Below are 24,382 nucleotides of genomic sequence, written 5' to 3' on the forward strand. Positions count from 1 at the left end.
AATACTGCTTTGTATTCTAATCATTTGTGTCTATTACATGGTTCTTTTATTGACCATGTAGTTCTCCTGCTTAAAACATATTGGTAGCTACCTACTGCCTGTAGAATGACGTTCAAGCTTCCTAATGTGGTGTATGAAGTACTTCATTACATTAGATATTTCATTAATGTTTTAAAATTTAATCATAATTGAATAAGCAAATAGAACACATTATACTTGGACGATATATTTGCAGAAGAAGCAATATAAATAGATTTATTCAGGATTCTTCACCCTACTACCCCCCATCTCCTCAACTTACAAGCTTCTCTTACATTTCTAAAGGAAGGAGGTGAGACCACAATATGAAATTCCTGCCAGAAGAGGTTCTCTACTCAGGTAAAGTCAGTTCAGTACTTACTCCAGTATTTTCCTAAAACCTATTAACATGGTCTTCTTTTTAACTTTCTCCCCTCAGAACATGACTGTGGAAGGAGGTCCAGAAACAGCCCTAAACAACAACTGTCCACTGTCAATATTTCTACCTCCCTAAGTACTCTCATGAACAAGAGGTAAGCTAAAGAGGAAAAAAAAGGCACCTTCACTTTCTGTGTAAAGGGGAAAATTAAAGTCACTGTGTGCTTTATAATCCTACTTAGAATGATGTGGCATATATCCAGTGGTAGGTTAAAATAGCATTTTATATACTTATTTCCATTTGCAACGATGTGATCTGATAAGATCATCATAAAAATTTGGTTATAGTAATGTATTTTATGGTTCTCCAGGATAATATGGTTCTATACATTTGCGTATACTTAACATGGTATCTCAGAAATGGAAGGTTCTCTGTAAGTATTTATGAATAAAACAGAAATTGTAACTGTTTTAAATGTCAAGCAACTCAAAACTATTTTGGCATCCCTAAATCTTCAAAAAATATACTTCTCTTTAAAGGTATGCATTATTTTACACAAAAGTATGCTCCTTTATTCAAATAAGATTTTAATACATTTACAAAAAAACATACACCAAAAATAGATCAGAATTATAAAACACTGTTTCAAAATGAGCTACAAGACTTTAAAAAATGATATAAGATCTAAAAGAGTAACATAAGTCAGAATTACAAAAACCTGTGAAATGAGGTGATAGGATTCAAAAGAAAATTAGAAATAAAAAGATCATTAGAAACAAAGACTAAATTAGGAGAAATGCAAGAGCAAATAAATACGACAAATTCACACTCATTACCACTTCATACCCATTAGGACGGCTATCATCAAAAATACAGAAAATAACAAGTGTTGACAAGGATGTGGAGAAACTGAAGCTCATGTGCATTGCTGGTGGGAACGTAAGATTGTGCAGCTGGTACAGAAAATGATATGGTGGTTCCTCAAAAAATTAAACATAGAATTACCATATCATCCAGCAATTCCACTTCTGGAACACCCCAAACAACTGAAAGCAGGGACTTGAACAGATATTTGTATACCCACATTCATAGCAGTATTATTCAGAAGAGCCAAAAGGTGGATGCAACCAAAGGGCCCATCAGTGGATGAAGAGACAAAATGTGGTATGTACATATAACAGAATATTATTCAGCCTTAAAAAGGAAGGAAATTGACACATACTACAACACGAATGAACCCTGAAGACATTGTGCTAAATAAAACCAGCCAGTTACAAAAGGACAAACATTGTATGATTCCACTTATAAGAGGTACCTGGAGTAGTCAAATTCGTAGAGACAGAAAGTAGAACGGTGGTTGCCAGGGGCTAAGGGCAGGGGCAAATGGGGAGTTAGAGTTTAACAGGCAGAGAGTCTCAGTCAAGGAAGATGAAAAAGCTCTGGAGATGGATAGTCGTGATGGTTGCATAACAATGCGAATGTACTTAATGCTACAGAACTGTACATTTAAAAATGGTTAAAATGGTAAATTTTGTTAAGTACATTTCACCACAATGATAAAAAAGGAAATGAAGAAAGATAAGAACAACTTGAAAGTTATAAATATTGATGATAGGCAAACCAAACTAACAGATAATAAAATTCCCTGAAGAAAGTCAATGCAAGAGAACAGATCAAATACTCAAATTTGTAATTCCAGAAAACTTTCATGTAAAAAAAACCTTGAATATTATAAGAGCAAATTTATTAGAAAAGTCAAATTATTGGTCCTTAAAGAAAAAAATTCTTTGGCAGCTAGAAAAAAAGAGCACATGACTTAGAGAAAGAAAATCAGATTATCATCAGATTGTTCAACAACACTTTATCACAGAAGAAAACAGAGTAACACATTTCAGATACTCAAGGGAAGAAATGTGAGCCAAGGATTTTCTATCCAGCAAAACTGACCTTCAAGTATAAAGGATAGAAATGTTATCATTATATAAGAACTCGGAGAGCCCTTGCAGAGGAATCTACCAGAGAATGAACTTCAGACAAACAACATGACCAAAGAGAAATGAACATAAAAGACTGCTGGTGAGCATTAAATACAGAAGTGAGGATTAAAATGAGTAAATATGGGATACTGTACATCTATCATCAACATCCTTGAGAACCAGGACTCTTGGGATAAAAGAAAGGAGGTACAGATGTAATATAGAAGAGATTAGGTTAAAAAAAAAAAAAAAAACCTTTACACTGAATTTGAATAGGAAATATGTAGGAACTCAGGAAAGGCCTAGAGCAACAGCCAATCCAGAAACTACAAGCATCTCTAGCACCCAAATTGTGGTCTTAAAATACCACATCCTACTAAAAGAAACCAGGGCTTCTTGAAGAAATGACTGACTACAGGTTTGAGGAAGGAAAACACAAGATGAGCCTGAAACATCTCAACATAAGAGATAAGAAGGAAGCTATAAAAGACTAATAGAGTCATGTCAAAAAGCTAACTGGAAGAGGCTCCCATTGACCAAAGATGGTACAATTGGAACTTCAATTAGGATAAAAACCGTAATAGATTTTAAACCTATAAAATAAAATTAAAATCATGAATTAACAATGACATTTTTTAAGATATTGGTGACCAACCAAAGATGAGAGAGAACCAATTCATTGTCTTTAAAGCTAAATAAATAAAAGTAAGGAATCAAGTATTTTCCCCATCTTGTTTACACGAACCATATTCCTGAGTGACCAAACAGTTGAAGGGAAGTGTCTTCCTATATAATTATTCCTAATTTTATAATGATGATAAATGAAAATAACAAAACAATTGATGAATAATTTTATCAAAAGTATTACCAAAAATAAAACATGAAAACAAAATGATAGAATTCATTTTGCAATCAACTCCAATCAAAGAACAGATCTAGGCATTAAGCATCAATAGCTGCTAATATCAAAAAAAGCAAAAAGCAGACACTGTGTGCCTCCCAATGAAAGAACACAAAACCACCCAAGCCCTGCAAAAGAATCAAACTTGAGATTGATGAGGCCTTTGGATTCATCTGCAAATCTGAAGGAAACAGGAACTTATTAAAAATCGTCATGAGTATGCAATCAGCAAAACACCAGGTGAGGGAAGCTCTACAGGTCCAACAGCCCAGGTCTTACAGATCAGTGTTTCTCAACCTTTTTTTCATCATCACTCTCCTAAGGAGTCTTTTTAAGACATTTTTTCCTAATCTTTCCCCCCATAAAATTTTAATGCCACAGATATACTGTATATTTCTTCGTGTACTTCAGAGGGTCACAAACCATTGTAATACCTAAGATTTTTTTTCCCAAAGAAACAATTTTTGTCCCCTTGGGGGCAATATGACCCCCATAAGAATGCATGCCATAGATAAAATGTAAAGAAAAGAAAGGGATGAAGGGGGAACCTATAAATTAAAAGAGACTTAAAAGAAAAATCAAGTTTTAACTATGGGCAACTCTAAACTCTAATGTCTAGAGAGGAACACCAGGTGACAGAGCCATAAAGAAATGCAAAGAAGTGATGGCTATAAATGTCAGGACAAAGGTTACCTGTGGAGAAGGGAGAGGCAGTAATTGAGATGGGGCACGGGGAAGAACTGCGGGGTGCCTGACAAAGTTCTGTTTCTTGACCCAGGTAGCAGTTACAAAGCTGTCATCTACAGAGCTACAAAGTCACTAAGCTACATAACTGTTTGTGTGGTTTTCTATATCTATGTTTATTTCACAATAAAAAGGTTAAAATTCAGTATATCAAATTATACCCGTTCAGACGTCATGACAAAGTGAAGTGAAATGACTGTGATCACTGGTATTAACATGGCCTTTGAAAATATTCTGTCCTTTTAATATCCTTCCAAAATAAACTAATTTAGACTTCATCACCAGATTTTTTTTTAAATTCATATCTTAAGTGCACTTAAAGAGGACTGTATCTTCCATTTTGTATGTGTATATATGAAATTAACTAATACTCCATCTAAAATCTACATCTATTTCTTCCTATGAAGTTATCATTTATTCCCTCAGTGTAAAAAACAAAATTAAAAATTCTAGGCCTCATACTTACTGTAGGCCTCCTTTTCAGACCTTAAGTTAGTTACCTTGTTAGTTTAGCCAAGACACCACATCTATAAAACAGGGTATAAAACTAAACATGGAAAAAGAAACCACTAGTCTTGAAAACGAAGATAAAACTAAGTTAGCAGTTTTATATATTATATCATATTCTAAATGTATTATATATTTACAAGCATTAAGCCTACATACAAAAATTTAAGGGAAAAAAGAACTAGTCTTTTAAAAGCTTGCCTTTTGGAAAATAAAAATCCATCCTTTCTTACTTTCTTTTTAAAGGGTCTTTATATTAGGTGCCTATACTTATGAATTCTGGGAATTAAGGAATAATTATTTATCCAAGGAAGTATTGTAAAAATTAACATGGGGCTGGCCTGGTGGTGTGGTCATTAAGTTCATGTGCTCCGCTGTGGCAGCCTGGGGTTCGCAGGTTCAGATCCCAGGTGTGGACCTAGCACTGCTCATCAAGCCGTGCTGTGACGGCATCCCACATAAAACAGAGGAAGACTGGCACTGATGTTAGCGCAGCAACAATCTTCCTCCAGCAATAAGAGGAAGATTGGCAACAGATGTTAGCTCAGAGCCAATCTTCCTCACTGGAAAAAAAAAAAAATTTAACATGGAGTTACCCTCCATGTTTCACATAGTTGAGTCATAATAAAACCATATTAAGTCACATACATACAGGGGGAAATCTCAGAGCACAAATTCAAATGTTTTATTTAAGGGAATAAACTTACCCAATTTAATATCTCCATCTAAGGTAAAAAGAATGTTGCCAGCCTTTAGATCTCTGTGGATGATTTTATTATCATGTAAGTAGTTCAATGCCTCTAAAGTCTGTTTACAAACTACTTGTATCTGGGACTCAGTTAACGGTCTCTCAAGCTCTATAAGGAAAAAGTAAACAAATCTTCATTTTTATACAGTGAAAACATATCAGCAGGCTATATACTTTTACCATCACTGTCAAGGATCACATACAGTGAGTTTATTTTAGATGATTACTTTCCTCACATATTATACTCAATATTTTATTTTAGAATTTTATTACAATTATCCAAGAATATAAGAATATTAAGCTGATTTCTTAATTTACTGAACTTCGCTCAACGATGATATATATACGTATTAATGTTTGAAATCCTTTGATTTTTATTAATTATAATTTGATATAAACATATGAGATACTAACACAAAGAACAAAAGGTATTTACCAAGCATCACAGCATCCACTGCTCCACCTGCACAAAATTCAATGAGGATCTGAAGGCAAATAAAAAAGCATGTGTCTAACACAACATTGAGTTTGAGTATTTTTTTTTCCATTTAGCAAAAAAGATAAAGGAAAAGCTATCAAATAACCTAGGTTATGGAAACAATATCATGCTGATCATAAAGACTGTGTCAAAAAAAAATCACCAGTCTTGATATAAATTTGAGAAAGCACAAAGAGAACACATTGTGGAAGTATGTGCATTTTTGTCAATCACCATTTTTAGTGTCCCTGCTTCTCTAAAATTACCAGATAGAGAATTTTTATTCAGGACAGCATTATATCCATTTCATCACCACTAAAAGATTTTATCACTCTTCTTTTTAAGGTAACTATTCTGATTTAAGTGACCAAATACATTTTTTAACTTTACTAATAGGAATAAATTCTGAAAATATATGGAGGCTGTTTTTAGTTTAAAAAAAAAAAAACAGGAAAAACATCTATCAAAAGCTTCAGGTCCTAGCTCAGTGACCACTTCCTGATGGATGCCTTCCCAGATCTCCCTGCTACATACTACCATGTACCTTTCCTTCTTAACCCTTACCACAGTTGTAATTTTATATTTATTATGATTCTTTGATTAATTAAATCTATCTCTCCAACTAGGCTGTCCCTCACAGTTGTTCAACTTTTTATTTTGCGATAGTTTCAAGCAAAGATCTTATCTATTTATTAAACTGTCTAGAAGTTCATTTTCATTATAATTACCGGAAACATTCTGCTAGAGCCCTTAACAACTATATTAGAAGACACCACACTAATAATAGCCGTAGATAATTTTTTAAATCACATATTAACAACTTGTAGCTTCCTGCTTTTTTTCCCCTCTGTATAACAACACTTTATTTTTTACAGGTGCTTGCCAATTACAAACTGATTTCAAATTCCTTACATCATCTGAAAAATAATTGGGAGGCAGACCATTACTCATCCTATAGATGAGCAAACAGATTCATTGAGGTTAACTGACTTATTCAAGCTCCTACCCAGCAGCACCTAGACCTTTTGATTCCCAGCCAGCTATTATGGTACTACCTACTCCTCTCTCACAACTTTGCTTCTTCCTTCAGGGAGAAAAACTAAAACTCCATTTCAAAAAGCCATCATCATTAAATTAGTATTAATACAGAGCAAGTGACTGACTGGTTATTATAATGAATATTTTATTTCTGTATCTATTTCTGCCTAATATTTTCTAAAAATGAACAAAATTTATACATACAGCCTTAGCCACTACTACATCATGCACTAAAGTTGGGCCTGATAACATGTAAGATAAATACTTAACATTCTAATAGGCATTTTATAATTTATTACATGATATACAAAAAGTTCAGGCAAGAAATTATAAACAATTTCTAGGTTTTAAAACAAAGGAAACTTTTAAAAAATTTTAAGTAAGTGCTTAAATTTAAATTACAAGCAAAAGGCAGCCATCTAATTTCATAATTTAAGAAACTTAACATTCTTAACCAAGTTTCTCCATTTGGGTCCAATGTCAAACAATCATGAAATATGGTATAATCTGAAATACATATCTGAACATCTGTTGAAGCTAAGGATAATTATGTCGTTAACGACCCTCTCATCAGCAGATCAACTCTCATTCAAGTAACATAAGTAAATAAACAGAAGACGTAATACATAAAACAGGTTTTCACAACTAAACTTCTTTAGGACAATTACCTCATTTTGGCTACTCCTACAGATCAATAGAAAATACTTACCCAAAGATTGTTCTCATAATAGAAGGCATCTAGAAGCTTCACTATATTTGGGTGATCACAAGATGCTAATATATCAATTTCAACCATGTAATCTTCAAGTTCTTCTTCAGATTTGGTGTCAATCACCTTTGCAGCAGCTAAAACATTGGTCTCTTTATTCTGTGCCTAAAAGTACAAGTAACAGAAGTATTACAATGCATACTTGTTTTTTAAATTTTATTTTCTATTTTTCTAAATAAACTTTATTTTTTAGAGTAGTTTTAGGTTGACAGCATATTTGAGCAGAAAGTACAGAATCCCCATATATTCCCCTCCCAAACGCATGCACATCCTCCCCCACTATCAACATTCTTGCACCAGAGTGGTACATTTGTTACAAGTGATGAACCTACACTGACACATCATTATCACCGAAAGACCACAGTTTACATGAGGATTAACTCTTGGTGTACACTTTATGCGTTTCGACAAATGTATGACATGTATCCATCATTATAGTATCATACAGAATAGTTTCACCATCCTAAAAATCCTCTATGCTCTGTCTATTCAACCCTCCCTTCTTCATCACCACTGGCAACCACTGATCTTTTTACTGTCTCCATCGTTTATCTTCTCCAGAATGACATATAGCTGGAATCATACAGTATGCAGCCTTGTGAGACTGGCTTCTTTCACTTAGTAACATGCATTTAAGGTTCCTCCATGTCTTTTCATGGCTTGACAGCTCATTTCTTTTTAGCACTGAATAGTCCATTATACAGATGTGCCACAGTTTATTTATCCATTCACCTACTGAAGGTATCTTGGTTATTTCTAAGTTTTAGCAATTATGAATAAAGCTGCTATAAACATCCATGTGCAAGTTTTGTGAGGATATAAGTTTTCAACTCCTTTGGGTAAACAGCAAGGAGCACAATTATTGGATCACATGGTAAGAGTATGTTTAGTTTTGTAAGAAACTACCAAACTGTCTTCCAGAGTGGCTGCAACATTTTGCATTCCCAACAGCAATGAATGAGAGCTCCTATTGCTGCACACCCTCCCCAGCCTTGGTGTCGTGGGTGTGGATTTTTGTCATTCTAATGAGTGTGTAGTGCTATCTCCTTGTTTTAATTTTCAATTCCCTGATGACATATGATGTCAAGCATCTTTTCATATGTTTATTGGTCGTCTATACATCTTTGGTGAGGTGTCTGTCCAGATCTTTTGCCCATCTTTTTTAACCAGATTGTTCGTTTTCTAATTGTTGGGTTTTTAAGAGTTCTTGACATATTTTGGATAACAGTCCTTTAGATTTCTTCTGATATATTTTGGGTTTTTTGTGAGGAAGATTGGCCCTGAGCTAACATCTACTGCCAATCCTCTTTTTGCTTGGAGAAGACTGTCCCTGAGCTGACGTAGGTGGCAATCTTCCTCTATTTTGTATGTAGGATGCCGCCATGGCACGGCTTGATGAGCGATGTGTAGGCCCGAGATCAGAACCCGTGAAACCCAGGCCGCCAAAGCGGAGCGTGCAAACTAAACCACTACACCGCCGGGCTGGCCCCTCAGATACGTTTTCTGCAAATATTTTCTCCCAGTCAATGGTTTGTCTTCTCATTCTCTTGACATAGTTTTTAAAAGATAGCCTAAATATAAACTAATGCACGCTATGCACCGTGCTAAGTGCTTTATATGGACAGAGGATAGAGTTTCAAATAGCAGGCTCTACCAGATCAGACTATTAAGGTTTAAACTCTGGTTTTGCCTCTTATTAACTCTGTTGGTTGCAGCAACTTACAAAATCCTTCTCTGTTTTAGCTCCTTCATTAGTAAAATGTGTTTACATCCCACAAGTTTGTGAGAATTAAGATAACAGCTATTTATGAAGTGAAAAAAACATATATAAACATTTAATACAACGCCTGCCACAGATAGCAAGGATTCAAAAATTTTAGCTGTGAGGCCAGCCCCACAGCCTAGTGTTTAAGTTTGGCTCACTCCACTTTGGCAGTCCGGGTTCGGTTCCCAGGCATGGACCTACACCACTCGGCGGTGGCCATTCTGTGGCAGTGACACATGAGACATAGAGGAAGACTGGCACAGATGTTAGCTCAGGGCAAATCTTCCTCAGGAAAAAAAAAAATGTTAGCTGTAATTATTACTATTATTATTTAATCCTCACAAGTCCATGATATATTATTATCCCTACTTTAAAAGGAAGATAAATAAACTTGGAGAGGTTAAAAGGTTTTCCCAAGGTCATGTAGCTAGCAGGAGGCAGGATCAGGATTCAAACGCAGGTCTGTTTCCAAAGCCCTTTCTTTATTTTAACCATTATCCTTTCCAGTTTCCCTATACTTCCATCAGTTTGCTTATTTTTCCTTATTCTTAGTACCTTAACTTTTCCACTTTTTTTCTTTGGCTGAGTAACTTCTCGCCTCCAATTATTATAAATGAAAGGTTTCCAAATATGTAGTAGATCCAAGATCATTTTTTAAAAAGTTAGGAATCAGATCTTAAAACACTAGTTAGGTTTTTTAAGACATTTCAATATTATATATATGTTATCACTTCAACAAAATCACATCTATTACCTTAAAAATAAAAAACAGAGAAAAATACTAAACTTTTTTTTTTTTTTTAAAGATTTTATTTTTTTCCTTTTTCTCCCCAAAGCCCCCAGGTACATAGTTGCATATTCTTAGTTGTGGGTCCTTCTAGTTGTGGCATGTGGGACGCTGCCTCAGCGTGGTTTGATGAGCAGTGCCATGTCCGCGCCCAGGATTCGAAGTGACGAAACACTGGGCAGCCTGCAGCGGAGCGCGCGAACTTAACTACTCGGCCACGGGGCCAGCCCCGAAAAATACTAAACTTTTAAAAGCTAGTAAGAAGTATTTCAATAAATAAACAAATGTCCAAATCCCACTTTTAAGAATTTATCATAAGGAGATAATTTTACAAAATAAAAAATATACATACACAAAAACATTCATCAAAGCACTATTTACAATAAAAAAAACTGGATCAGTCTAAATGTTCATTAACAGGAACCTGCTTAAATCATTCAGTACAGTTCCACAGTGGAAAACTATGCAGCCATTAAAATTAACTGACTAATTAATATTTCTTAAGATAGAACAGTAGCCACAAGACATCACTGAATGGGAAAAAAGGCAACTTACTAAACATGAGAGGTACGTAATTTTATAAAAACTACACATCCATTTTCACATACAGATAGGTGCATAAGAAATATCTGGAAAGATATCATTAGCTAGGATGGTGGAATTTCAGGTGCTTTTGACTTTTTCTGTATTTTTCATATTGTTTGAATTTTTTTTAAATGGACTTTCTGTTTTTTTTACAGCAGCAATAAAGTACAAAAAAAATCAGTACATGGGAGATTTCTTAGGGAACTATTATCTAACCATGGAGGTGATGATGAAAAGAATAAACAAAACAGGTCTCAGTCTGTATATGGGAATCTTCCTAAGTAGACTGTTACTATGTTTTACTTCCTTAAGAAGAAATAGAGGTAAAAAGTAAAATTAGTTACTAATTAAGTAACCCTAACATTTAGGGTTCAGAAAATATGTTTTAGATAAAAAGATAACTTTAACTGGTCATCTCTACCACCCTAGAATAATATTCTAGTTTACTATATTTTATCAAATCTAGGATGCCTTTTAAGATGAGCCATTATCTTATGTTCCACTACGGAAGAAAAATTAAACTCTGACAACACTTTATCACTTAGAATTCTTATGTTATACCTTTTTTAAGAGCTCTTTTGGACATATTCAGACAAAAATTACTGCATATCTATTATCCTTGTTCATACATAAAAATTTAAATACTTCTTCACATTTAAGTTTGCCTCTTCTGAATCACTTTTTCACTCAGTCATCCAGCGTCTCGCGTTTCCACAGGGCATCATCCTCTGGCCATGGAAAGCTTTGGTGCTGCAGCACTTCTTAAAAGGGTGCTCCTCTACTACTACCTCCAAAATTTTCTTTCAAGCCACTATATCCCATTTTGCAAGTATAATGCTGATACTTTCTTGATCTTACCACAGGTGCTACGATTTTTAGATGACAACCAGGACTCACATTCTTTCTTCAAAAGGTCCTTAAATAGTTTATTGATTGAAACATGAAGGAGTGCAACTGTGTGACAACAGGGATACAACTAATTTCACAACGCACAGGCAATGACAGATATATCATGACCAACACCTGGCCAATAACAATATGAAGGCGTCAATCGATAAAGGACAGATCCCAATTTCAGAGATGTTAAAAAGTAAAAAGTCTGTCATATCTGGTGAAATACGGCATTAAGCCTGTCTCCCTAAGAAAGATACTATAATTGAACCAACAATAATTAGAACTAACCCTCTCCTAAGTCAGAGGAAATAAACCAGTGAGAAACAAGCCCTTTTCTCACCATTTCAGTGTAACGCTTTGGAAAGAAAGAGACCAGAGAAACCATCCTTGAAGAAAAATACTATAAAATATGAGCCCTGGTAGGAAACCAAGGACATTGTGAGTGGACTTAAAAGTCATCTTGCTTCTGCATACCTTATTAACGTCCTGAGAGATTTTAAAGATGTGTCTTTTACTTGTAAATGGAATGGCATGGAAAGGGGAAAATAACTAAAACTAGATAATCTCTAAAGTTCTTCATAGTAACAAATTTAATTATTCCATTTCTGTGAATATACTGATTAAACCAACAATGGTACTATATGGTTTAATATAAGAAATAAAAATTGCCTCACATTATTGCTTGAAAATAACATGATTACTCATCAGGATCTGGTTCTAGAGAACTCTGAAAATCAAAACTGAAATAAACATTGGTAAGTGCATGAAACTATACTTTAAATAAATATAATGGATAGATATCAGGTGTGAAAAAGAAAGTCTCATCTATCTACTACCTAAAAGCATGAAAATTCTACACATAAAGACTTAATGAAATAACTAAACAAATGGTAATAAAAATAAGAACGGAATTGGTCTGGCCCAGTGGCATAGTGGTTAAGTCTGCATGCCCCACTTCAGCAGCCTAGGTTCACGGGTTTGGATTCCAGGTGCAGACCTACACACTGCTCATCAAGCCATGCTGTGGTGGCATCCCACATACAAAACAGAGGAAGATTGGCACAGATGTTAGCTTGGAGACAATGTTCCTCAAGCAAAAAGAGGACAATCGGGAACAGATGTTAGCTCAGGGACAATCTTCCTCACCAAAAATAATAGTAATAATGGAATAACAAATACCCAGATATTAATTTAAAGGTATACCTTATAACTTCTATTGATAAAAAGTTTTCAGAAATCAGTTATGATCACTTAAAAATCACTACGTTTTTCCATCAACTGATGATTGGATAAAGAAGATATGTGTGTGTGTGTGTGTGTGTGTGTGTATATATATATATATATATATATATATATACACACACACACAATGGAATACTACTCAGCCATAAAAAAGGATAAAATCATCCCATTCACAACAACATGGATGGACCTTGAGGGTATTATGTTAAGTGAAATAAGCCAGATAGAGAAAGACGAACTCTGTTTGACTCCACTCACAGGTGGAAGTTAAACATGTAGACAAAGAGTACTGATTGGTGGTTACCAGGGGAAAGGGGGGGTTGGGGGAGGGCACAAAGGGTAAAGTGGTGCACCTACAACATGACTAACAATAATGTACAAATGAAATTTCACAAGGTTGTAAACTATCATAATCTTAATAAAAAGTTAAAAAAATGAACTTTGCCATTTTAAAAAAGAAAACAAAAAAAATCACTATTTTTATTTTCATGAATCATGAATCAAGCTTGACCACTTTACAGAAACAAATAGAGGGCTGCAGGAAGACACAACTTATCTAAGCTTCTTACACTGGTTTCATGTTCTCAATGAAGTCAGATAAAAATTACATCCTCTTACATTATTCTTTTTTAACAGGGGTTATTTCCTGGGTGGCAAGAATACAGATGATTTTTAAATCTTCATTTATTTTCTTTCTACATGTCTACTTTTTCTAAGACTATATAATACTTTCTATAATGAGAAATATATATTAATAAAATTCTGAAGTGGAAATTGAAAGACTAGTACAGAACATATAGATGACTTCAGTGCCTCAGAGATGTTAGTCAATCAAAAGGGGAAGACCCAAAAATAATAATAATAATAGGATAAATATAAAAAGAATCTAAAAGACAAAGAATAAAAACAGAGAGAAGGGAGACAGCCCTATGGCCGAGTGGTTAAGTTCGCAGGCTCTGCTTCAGTGGCCCAGGGTTTCAACAGTTTGGGTCCTGGGTGCGGACATGGCACTGCTCATCAAGCCATGCTTAGGCGGCATCCCACACAGCACAACCAGAGGTACCTAGAACTATGTACTGGGAGGCTTTGGGAAGAAGAAGAAAAGAAAAAAAGAAGCTTGGCAACAGATGTTAGCTCAAGCGCCAATCAAAAAAAAAAAAGAGAAGAATTCAATCACTTCAGTAATCAATGGGATTGATTCTATTGATTTGGATAACTTGATTTCAAGGTTGAGAGTTCAAAGGTATTCTTCCTCCCACCAAGAGAAGAGGTAAGACCCTAAACGTCCAATGTATAAGGACATTCAACCATTAGAAAACACGAAAACTAAACAAACCAAATAACAGTTCATGAACACCTACTACATGCAAGGCACTAGTTGGAGCTGCAGAAAACACACGCAGCACAACACCCCAGAGAAATCTGTTCTCCAAAAGAAACGCAGTACAAAAATCTAGCGAGCACGCTCAAGATGATCTGCTAAAATCAGTTTGTTCTTTCAACAAATACTTAGTGAGTATCTTCTATGCGTCAGGCACTGTTCCAGATGCTGACAGTGTAGAAAATGTACAAAATCTGTTCTCATGGCACTTATAATTGTGGGGAGAGGACAGTCAATAGACAAATAAAGAGCATGTTAGTTACTAGTACTGTGGAAAAAAATTAAGTAAGGTAATAAGAAAGATGAGGAGATGGACAATTTGGGGGTACACAAGGAAGAGGTTACAATTTAAATAGGGTAGTTAAGTTTAGGCTTACTGAGGTGGCGTTATTTGAGCATATCAAGATCAATAAAGTTCAATGATTGTCTTTACGCCTTTTTAGCTTTGTAGTTAAATTGGAAATGTTAGTATTTTGTCAAGAAATAGAGTATAAAAATCTCAAATTATTTCAAGTATGCTATTATATATTATAGTATCCATTATGCTATTAGATATTATTCTTTGAGCAATTACCTTGTGCCAAGCACTGTTCTCTGCATTCTCCATTTATATAACTAACTTAATCTTTGTACCAGTCAGGTCCAACCAAGAGAAAAAAATTGTATTGATTATTTTAATAGAGAAAATTTAATATAAATAATTATTACGTTGTTAAGTAGATAACTAAAAAGACAGAGAGAACATGAAGGATCAGGGAGGTAACAACTGTAGGAAAAAGCTACCACTCCTAGCACCAGAGTTGCCAAGGGAAGAGATTGAACATAGTAATACTCAGAAGCTTGGAGGAAAGGTTCTGTAGAGCTGAACTCAGATCCCTGAGGACAGGGTGCTGCTCAGCTGCTGCTAGCATCTCTGAACTTGGAAGAGGGGTCTTGTGGAACCAGGGTAGCTTTTGAGGAAGAGGGGAACAGCTAACTGGAGCTGATGTTATGAAGGGTTATGATGAGCCTAGCTCTATGAGTGCCAGAAAAACTACAAATTGAATTCAACTGCTGTTGCTGGGGCAAAGAATTTCCACTAGGATGATGGTCACAGGTAAAAGGAAAGCAGACAGGGAGCCCACAGAAAACAAAAAGAAAGGTGAAAGTCCTTTCTTCCTCCTCCTCCTTGCAGCCTCCCTCTAATGCTCCTTGTGAAGCCTAAAAGTGAACAGCTAGCAAGGCAGACATGTGATGTGCAAAATCTTAGAATAGCATCACAAAGCAGAGGATAGAAGGGTGTGTTTGGAGCCAAAAGACAATAACTGGCACAGTCCTTCTAAAACCAATGAGGTATACAGATGGGAAAACTAACGCCCAGAGTAGGATTAAGTATTTGGGTAATAAATATCCAAAGTTCTAAAGAGCTGTTAAGTGAGAAGAAAGGGGACAGCACTGGAGAAAACATATAGTTTTAGACTGTTGATACTGTTGTTACCTGTTTCACATTATATGCTAGTTCTGGTGATCTTTTCAGAGTCCTGATAAGATCTTGGTAGGAACAAGTGTGAATATTAAATAAGAGTAAAATTACTCAACATCACTTAACAAAGATAAGAGTTAATTTTCATTATTTGTGGTAGTTATGTTCTATAAAGTCACTGTAAACACTGACTTAGTGAATACTGAACCACTGCTCCTAGGAGAAATATGTACACACATCTCACATAGATTCTAACAATTCATTCTGGTAGATTCTGTTTTCTTTCTTTTACAAAAGAGAAAAAGAGGTTCAGAAGTGTTAAATGACTTGCTTGACGCCACCCCCAATAACCGGTGCCAGAGCTGGGATTCAAACTCCATCCAACTGATCCCAAAGCTGGAGCTTTGCACTGTACTACACTGCCCTCTACCGTCTCCATCCTCTGGTCATTTCTGTATGAGCTGAAAGAAGGGTTAGGGAATGTGTCTGGGACTCCCATTTTTCGCAGCACTGCCCTGTATGTAAATGACCATGAAAGTACTGTGTGTACAGATTTGGGGGCTACAAATACATTTTAGCAAGCAGACAAATTCACAGATACAGAATCCACAAATAATGAGGATCGACTGCACATATTCCTCCCATAATGTCTATAAAATATTATAGAAATCCTTTTTTTAAAAAGTATTTTCATGTCATTTCTTGAATTCTGAAAAAGAGAAAGGAATATACTTTATATTCTCAAAGACTATTTTATTTATATTGTTCTGATTATTTATTCAAAACTTAGTCATTGGTCAGTCAAGATACCAATAACAAAATGTCAGTAGTAAGTTAATGTTGGCTAAATCTGTAGTTTCCAAAATGTTTTACCAATTCTCAGATCACATAGTTTTCTCACTTATTCCAAGGACTTGTCGACTCTGAGCAGCATGAATAAACTGAAACATTATTGATAACTGCATGATAGATAGGCTGAGGAAATTTCCATAGACTGCATAGTTGAAAAGATAGAAAAGTGAGAACACAAAAAGACAATTCCAAAAAAATATTTAAAAATACGACAAAAATGTGCTACTTCTGGAAATTAATTCAAGAAAAATAAAAAATTAATTCAAGGCTTTTAAATAGTAAGGAAGATCATTTCCACACAAATATTCTCAATGTCAAATTATGAAAGTAAAGGGCAAAACATGTGGCTGTCAAAGTAAGGAACTCACCACGAATACTAAGATATTTCAAGGAAACAAAAAGAAAAGGCAGCAAGCTAAAGTTATTGTTACAGTCTGGAGCTTCAGTCACCTTTTAAAAACATAAATGTATATGTGCTAGGAATTTGGACTTCGTGTGGTATTGAGTACAAAGTATACTGTAGTATTTAATAAATGCCAACTAACTTTAGCAGCACAGTATAGAAATAGCTGCCTGACCAGAAAGGAGACTTTCTCCTTTCATAGAAAAAGAGAAAAAGAAAAAAAAAATGAATGAATACATGGAAGGAGGAAAAAAGTGAAAAGGAGAACTGTTAAGTGAAATAAAGCAATGTGCAAGAGTATTTAAAACTATGACCCCTTACTTTTTTATTTTGAAAAATTCAAACCTACAGAGAAATTGAGTGAACAGAACTGTGAACATCCATATAGCCCTCACCCAGAGCACTAACTGTTAACATTTTGTCACACTGCTTTTCTGACACTCTCTCTCTCTCTCTCTCTCTCACACACACACACACACACACACACACACACGAAGCATGCATTCACACATATTTTACAAACAGATACGCATGCATTTCTTTTTTTTAGACCATGTGAAGTAAGCTGCACTTCAGTCCCAAAACTTCAGCATGTATCTCCTGAGCACAAAGACATTCTCCTGCATAACTACAATATAACTAACATGCCCAAAGAATTTAACATTGATATAATATCTAATATATACTCCATACTCAAATGTCCTCAAAAGCCTAAAAACATTCTTTATTGTTTATATATTTTAAAAGTCCAAACCACTGATTTGTAGAATATTCCACTATCTGGATTTGTCTGATTGTTTCCTCATTATTAGAGTCAGGTTAGTATTCTTGTCAAAATATTTACATTAGGTGATTATATATTTCCCATCAAATTACATGAGAAAACAGTTTATCCTATTACTGATGATTAACCCTAGGTTTGATCAGTTGATTAAGGCGGTATCCACCAGACCTCTCTACTGTAAAATATCTCCTGGGATGATACTCTGAAACCATGTGTATATATCCTGTTCCTCTACAACCTTTCACACAATGATTTTAGCATCCATCAATAATCTCTGCCTGAATTAATATAGTATGGTTGCAAAACAGTGGTCTTTCTAATTTTATCAATCTTTATATATTAACTAACTAGCATTCCTCTATAAGGTTACTACTTTGTTGCTGATATTTTTGTTGTTCAAACTATCCTGTATCCTTTGGCATGTCCCCAGTAGTATTTGAGCATGTCCTTGCTTTCTGGTACAAGATACTCTCCCCTCCTGGGAAAAAACGAGTAGAGGGGAGGCTTTTACTTTTCAATTTTCTTATTTTTGTACTTCCTACCCCTGACCTAGATCAGCCTTTTCAACGAGCCCTGACTCCCTGCAGTGGGGAATGGTATTTAGAAACCAAGAGCTAAGAGCATTAGGCATCATTATTTCTAGGCGAAATCATTATTTCTAGGCGGAATCTCATCTTTTCAGAGGAGAATAGGAATGTGTGTGTGTGTGCATGCACACATGTGCATGTGCATGTGTCCGTGTTATCATGAGTTCAAACTGAAACCTCCAATTCAAAAATCAACATCACAGGGTTCTTCCTTACTTTCCCCACATTCCAAGTTTATAACTCCTTTCTCCCAGAGTTACAATCCTAGTCCCTAAAGCATCAATACAGTAACTCATTTGCTCTATCCTATAATACATATAAAGTATTTTCAGAATTATGACATTAACATCACTACTAGTAACAAACCTATTCAATAAAGTTCAAGAATTCTTTGCAGTTCTTTTTATCCTTTAAATATATCCCACTAGTCAGGGCACTCTATTCAAGTTATGTGAAGCTCTTTTTCTATGTGATTATATTACCAATTTGATATACATTTAAGTTCACTCACAGGTACGTAAATCTATTTTCAGTTTTACAAATAGGCATTCATATATATGCCCATATACGCATAAAATTTTACCTGAAAGGATAGACAAGAAATTGTTACAGTGGTTGACTTTGGGAAAAAGGACTGGTGGAGAAGGCTTTTATTTTTTCAATTGTACCATTTTTTGTACTGTTCAAATTTCTAACCATAGAATTATTTTTCTATATTCTTCTTTATCCTTTGCTATATTTTCAAAATAACAGTATTTAAATTTCTAGAAATAGATAAAAGATACTTTTGGTTTTTTGGAAGGGAATAGAGCCTCATATCAACCCCCAGAGAAAATTAAATTCTAGATGAATTAAAAGTAAAATTCTTTATAACTGAACTATTAAAACGTCTAAAAGAAAATACAGATAAGTATTTATCTAATTTCTGGGGAGGGAAGGCTTTTATAAGCATGAAAGCAAAGGGAAAAAAGCAAAGTAACACCCTGACATTTTGTAGAATAAAGAACATTGTATGTCTTTATATCAAAAAACCAGCATAAACTAACGTAACTATAACTGCAGGATCTATGATAAAGTGTTCATTTCCATAGTACATAAAAAATACTTTCAAATCAAGAAAACAACTCTACTAGAATATGGATAATTCAATTATTTTTAAAATCTGCAATCTCTTTAGACATCAAAGAAACGGAAAATGAAAGAGATACTCTTACTGCCTATCAAAAAAGCAAATAAGTTTTTTTTTTTTTAAATTGGCACCTGAGCTAACAACTGATGCCAATCTTTTTTTTTCCCCCTTTTTCTTCTCCCCAAAGCCCCCCTAGTACGTAGTTGTATATTCTAGTTCTAGGTCCTTCTAGTTGTGCTATGTGGGACAACGCCTCAGCATGGCCTGAGGAGCGGTGCCAGGTCCTTGCCCAGGATTCGAACCAGTGAAACCCTGGGCCACCAAAGTGGAGCACACAAACTTAACCACTCAGCCACGGGGCAGGCCCTGCAAATAATTTTTTTAAAGGATAAAAACATTGAAAAGATTAAGGAATAAAGGCATGGAAATTAGACCATCGGTGGGTTGTTAAAATAGGTATAACCCATGTACGTACATGGAAGCACAGAAAAATATCTAGAAATATATACATGAAACTGATAATGGTTACATCTAGGGAGAGAAGGAACAGCAATTAAGAGTAATGGTCAAAGGAGACTAACTTTATCTCTAATAAGTTAATTTTTCCAGTAAATAGAAATTCTTTAATTTTTTATATAATTAAAAATTGATTTAAAAATAAATTTACACAATCTCTGTAGGGTAGTTTCACAGTAAGCATTAATAAACGATCATTTATTTTGCCCTAACAATTCTACTTCTAGGAATTTATCCTAAAGAAATAATAAATGATATATACCATGTGTATACATGTATATATATTTATAGATATATACATGTGTATATGACATTTGACATATGACGGAGGCATTGCAAAGTGCTATGGAAAGGATGGGCTTTTCAGTAAATAGCGCTGGAATAACGGTATCTAGACAGAAAAAATGAAACTGGACCCCTACCTCTCACTTTAAACAAAAATCAACATTAGTTTAATTATAGGCCTAATGTAGAGGGCAACATCATAAAACTTTAAGACGATAATGTAGGAGGACATCTTCATCACCTTAGGTAAGGAAAATTTCTTGAGACAAAAAGCACTAACCATGTAGAAAATAGTTAACAAATTGGACTACATTAAAATTTAAAATGTCTATACAAAAAGAAGGACACCATAAAGAGAATGAAAAGACAAACCACAAGGCAAGAGAAAATATGTGCATCAAATATAACTTGAGGATTAGTATCTAGAATATATAAAGACTCCCATAAACCAATGAGAAAAAGAAAAAGAGTCCAAAGACGTTAACAAGCACTTGGGAGAAGAAATCCAAATGATCAACAAACATATGAAAAGGAACTGAACCTCATTAGTAATCAGGGAAGGAAAATCCTGGTGGGAAAAGAAATTGACTGCAAAGGGGCACAAGAGAACTTTTGCTGGTGATAAGAGGATTCTAAAGCTGGACTTTAGTGACGGTTGCACAATTGCACAAATTTATTAAAACTCATCAAATTACACACTTAAAATGGATGAATTTTGTGGTATATAAATTATACCTCAGTAAAACTATTTTTTTAGTGGGTAAATAAATAGGAATTTCACCAAAAAATGATACCCAAATACCCAATGAGCACGTAAAGAGGTACTTAATTTCACTCGTCATCGGAAAAACATAAATAAAACCACTTCACACCACCAGAATGGCTAACATAAAATATTAATAATAGTATTAATAACTATAGCAAGTGTTGGTGATGACAGAGAACTGGGAAAACTCCCATACTCTACTGATGGGGGTGTAAATTGGCACCAGCACTTTGGAAGACTGGCAGCATCTTCTGAAGCTTAAAATACATATACCCAATGACCTAGAAAATTTGTTCCCAGGTATATATCTAACAGAATGAATGTATATGTACACCAAAATGTATAAGAATATTCATGAGTATCTTTATTTATTTATTTTTTGAGGAAGATTAGCCCTGAGCTAACTGCTGCCAATCCTCCTCTTTTTTGCTGAGGAAAACCAGCCCTCAGCTAACATACGTGCCCATCTTCCTCTACTTTATATGTGGGACGCTTGCCACAGCATGGCTTGCCAAGCGGTGCCATGTCCGCACCCGGGATCTGAACTGGCAAACCCCGGGCCACCGAAGCAGAATGTGCAAACTTAACCCCTGCACCACCAGGCCAGCCCCTCATGAGTGTTATTTTTAATATACAAAAAGTGGAAACAATCCAAATGTCCACCAAGAATAGAAGAGATTATAAATTGTAGAATTTCATAAAATACAATATTATAGAACAAGGAAAAAGATCAAAGGACTACTACATATAAGAAGGATGAATCTCACCCACATAATGTTGAGCGAAAGAAGCCAGACATAAAAGAACACATGCATGATTACATTTATATGAAGCCCAAAAACACACCAATAAGTAGCTGTAGTCTGGGTAAGAGATATTGGCAATTATGACCAGTACTGTGCCAGTGAAGAAAGAAAAAAGGAGACAGATTCAAGAAATATTGAATAGGTAGAATTAACAGGCCTTGGTGATTGATTGGGTTTGATGAGTAAGGGGGCAGGAGGTGTTGAGAATGATCTCCAGGTCTCTGGTCTATGCAACTGGTAGATGGAGATATCAATTACTGAGTGAGGAACAAAGGAGAAGCAAATTTGGAGCTGACATCAGGAGTTCAGTTAGTTCATGTTCTGGACTTGTTTAAGGAATGTGTGAAACATCCACGTGGAAATCTCTATGGGTCTGGAGTTCAAAAGGCAGATCTTGGGCTAGAGACATAAGTTGCATTTAAATGGTAACTGAAGCCATGGGAGAAGATGGGCTCTCATAAGAAAAGAAGAGAAGAGAGCCTATAACCAAGCCCTATCGAATCCCAACACTTAAAGTCAGAAAGAGAAAGGAGAGCCAGCAAAAGAACCTGATGAGTAAACACAGAGGTGAGAAGAAAATAAAGAGTGGTGACCTAAAAGCCAAAAGATAAGCTTTTCAAAAGAAAGGATGGTCAAGAGTCTCAAATGTTCCTGAGAAGTCAAGTAAACTAGTAAATGTCCATCGAATTTAGAGACGTGAAGAATCCTTAGACCATAGGAAGAGCCATTAATTGGGGAGGGGAGGGGGGGTTAAATAAATAATACAAGAAAACGTCACAGAACTGAAGGACAGGAGTCTTTGGATTGAAAGGACTAACCAAGAGCCCAGCAAACTGAAAGGAAGAAAAAAAACAATATCAAAGTACATCACTATGAACAGGAGATAATAAGAAAATCCTAAAAGCTACCAAGAGAAAAAGATCACAAAGGATCAGGAAACAAAATGGCATCAGACCTTCAACAGCAACACTTGAAGCCAAAAGACAATAAATGGAAAAAAGTCTTTAAAATCCTAGGAAAAATTTATTCTTGAACTAGAATTCTGTAACCGAACTATACATCAAATATGACATTACGATAAGGACATACTCAGACAGGCCAGGTATTAAAAAAAAAATGTACCTTCCGTGGATCCTTTCCCAAAAGACTACTGAAGTTTATACATGATCAAAACAAGGAGGAAATTCCAATAGAAAAAACAAAGCATTTAAGACACTCGAAGTAGTTTGAGCTCCCTAGATTTCTAGGGCGGAAAATTATAACCCATTATTGAAAAATAACTAAAAAAGAGTTAGAGATAAAACATATGCATATATAGGAAGACTCAATAACATACAGATGTTAATTTTTCCAAAATTGACATAAATTCAATGAAATCTCTCCAAAAAAACCACAGATTTTTGTGGAACTCAATTAAGCTAATTCTAAAATGTACATAGAAACATTAAGGGCCGAGAATATACTAGACAATGTTGAAGAACAAGAAGAAGTCTTACTCTAGCAGAGATTTATTTTGACGCTTTCCTAATTAAGACGGTGGGATATTGGTACAGGAATACACAAATAAATCAATGAAGAAAATAGAGATTGCAGAAAGAGACACACGTTAAATAACAGACAGGACACGGTAGAGCAGTGGGAAAATAGTTACCCCCAATGATGAGCTCTGGGACAATGAGGAATCCACACAGAGAAAAAAATGAAATTGGACCCCCTACCTCATACCATTTGCAAAAATCTATTCTAGGTGGATTGTAGACCTAAATGTTAAAAGCAAAATCATAAAACTTTTACGAGATAATTTAGGGGATTATCTTCATGATCTCAAGTTAGGAAAGAATTTCTTAAACATAATACAACAAGCATTAACCAGAAAGGAAAAAGTTGACAAACTGGACTACATTAAAATCAAGAACTTCCTGTTTATAAAAAGATACCATAAAGAAAATGAAAAGACAAGCCACAGAACGGGAATATATTTGCAATAACCATAACCAGCAAATGGTTAAAATCCAGAATACACTACAAATAAATAAGAAAAAGACATCTAATAGGAACATGAACGAGAGACTTGAACACAAAAGAAATCCAAATTACTAATAAACCTTTGAAAAGAACTACTTACTAGTAGTCAGAGAAAGATGAATTAAAGCCACAGTGAAAAATATAACATTAGGTTGTCAAAAGTTAAGAATTCCGACAATATGGAGCCAGCTGGTGGCCTAGTGATTGAGTTCACGTGCTCTGCTTTGGCAGCCCAGGGTTCACGGGTTCCGATCCTGGGCACGAACCTAGCACCACTCATCAAGCCGTGCTATGGCAGTGTCCCACAGACAACGTACAGGAAGACTGGCCCAGATGTTAGCTCAAGGTCAATCTTCCTCACCAAAAAAATAAAATTAAATTAAAAATTCTGACAATACCTAATGCAGGCAAGATGCAGAGCAAGAAAATTCTCATTCACAGCTGGTGGGAGTGTAAACTGGTATAGTTTGGCATCATCTAGTAAAATTAAAGATACACTAGCCCATAACCCAGCAATTCTACTCCTTGACTCTGATGGTTGTTCACACAGGTTCA

General features: G+C 35.1%; 1 protein-coding gene across 4 annotated transcripts in view; it reads right to left on the bottom strand.

The window, feature by feature from the left end:
* Positions 1-24,382, bottom strand: part of SLK (STE20 like kinase) — a 56,027-nt gene that overhangs the window by 27,663 nt on the left and 3,982 nt on the right. For 2 of the 4 annotated variants that reach the window (XM_008518363.2, XM_008518362.2), the window contains exons 2-4: positions 7,499-7,663; positions 5,710-5,758; positions 5,233-5,382 (exon numbers count right to left, since the gene is read on the bottom strand). In XM_008518363.2, the coding sequence (XP_008516585.1) occupies positions 5,233-5,382; positions 5,710-5,758; positions 7,499-7,663 (364 nt within the window). The remainder of the gene's footprint in view (positions 1-5,232; positions 5,383-5,709; positions 5,759-7,498; positions 7,664-24,382) is intronic. The other 2 variants (XM_070633590.1, XM_070633584.1) reach the window with 1 other exon arrangement.

The sequence above is a fragment of the Equus przewalskii genome, chromosome 1, assembly GCF_037783145.1.
Source record: "Equus przewalskii isolate Varuska chromosome 1, EquPr2, whole genome shotgun sequence".
NCBI lineage: Eukaryota > Metazoa > Chordata > Mammalia > Perissodactyla > Equidae > Equus > Equus przewalskii.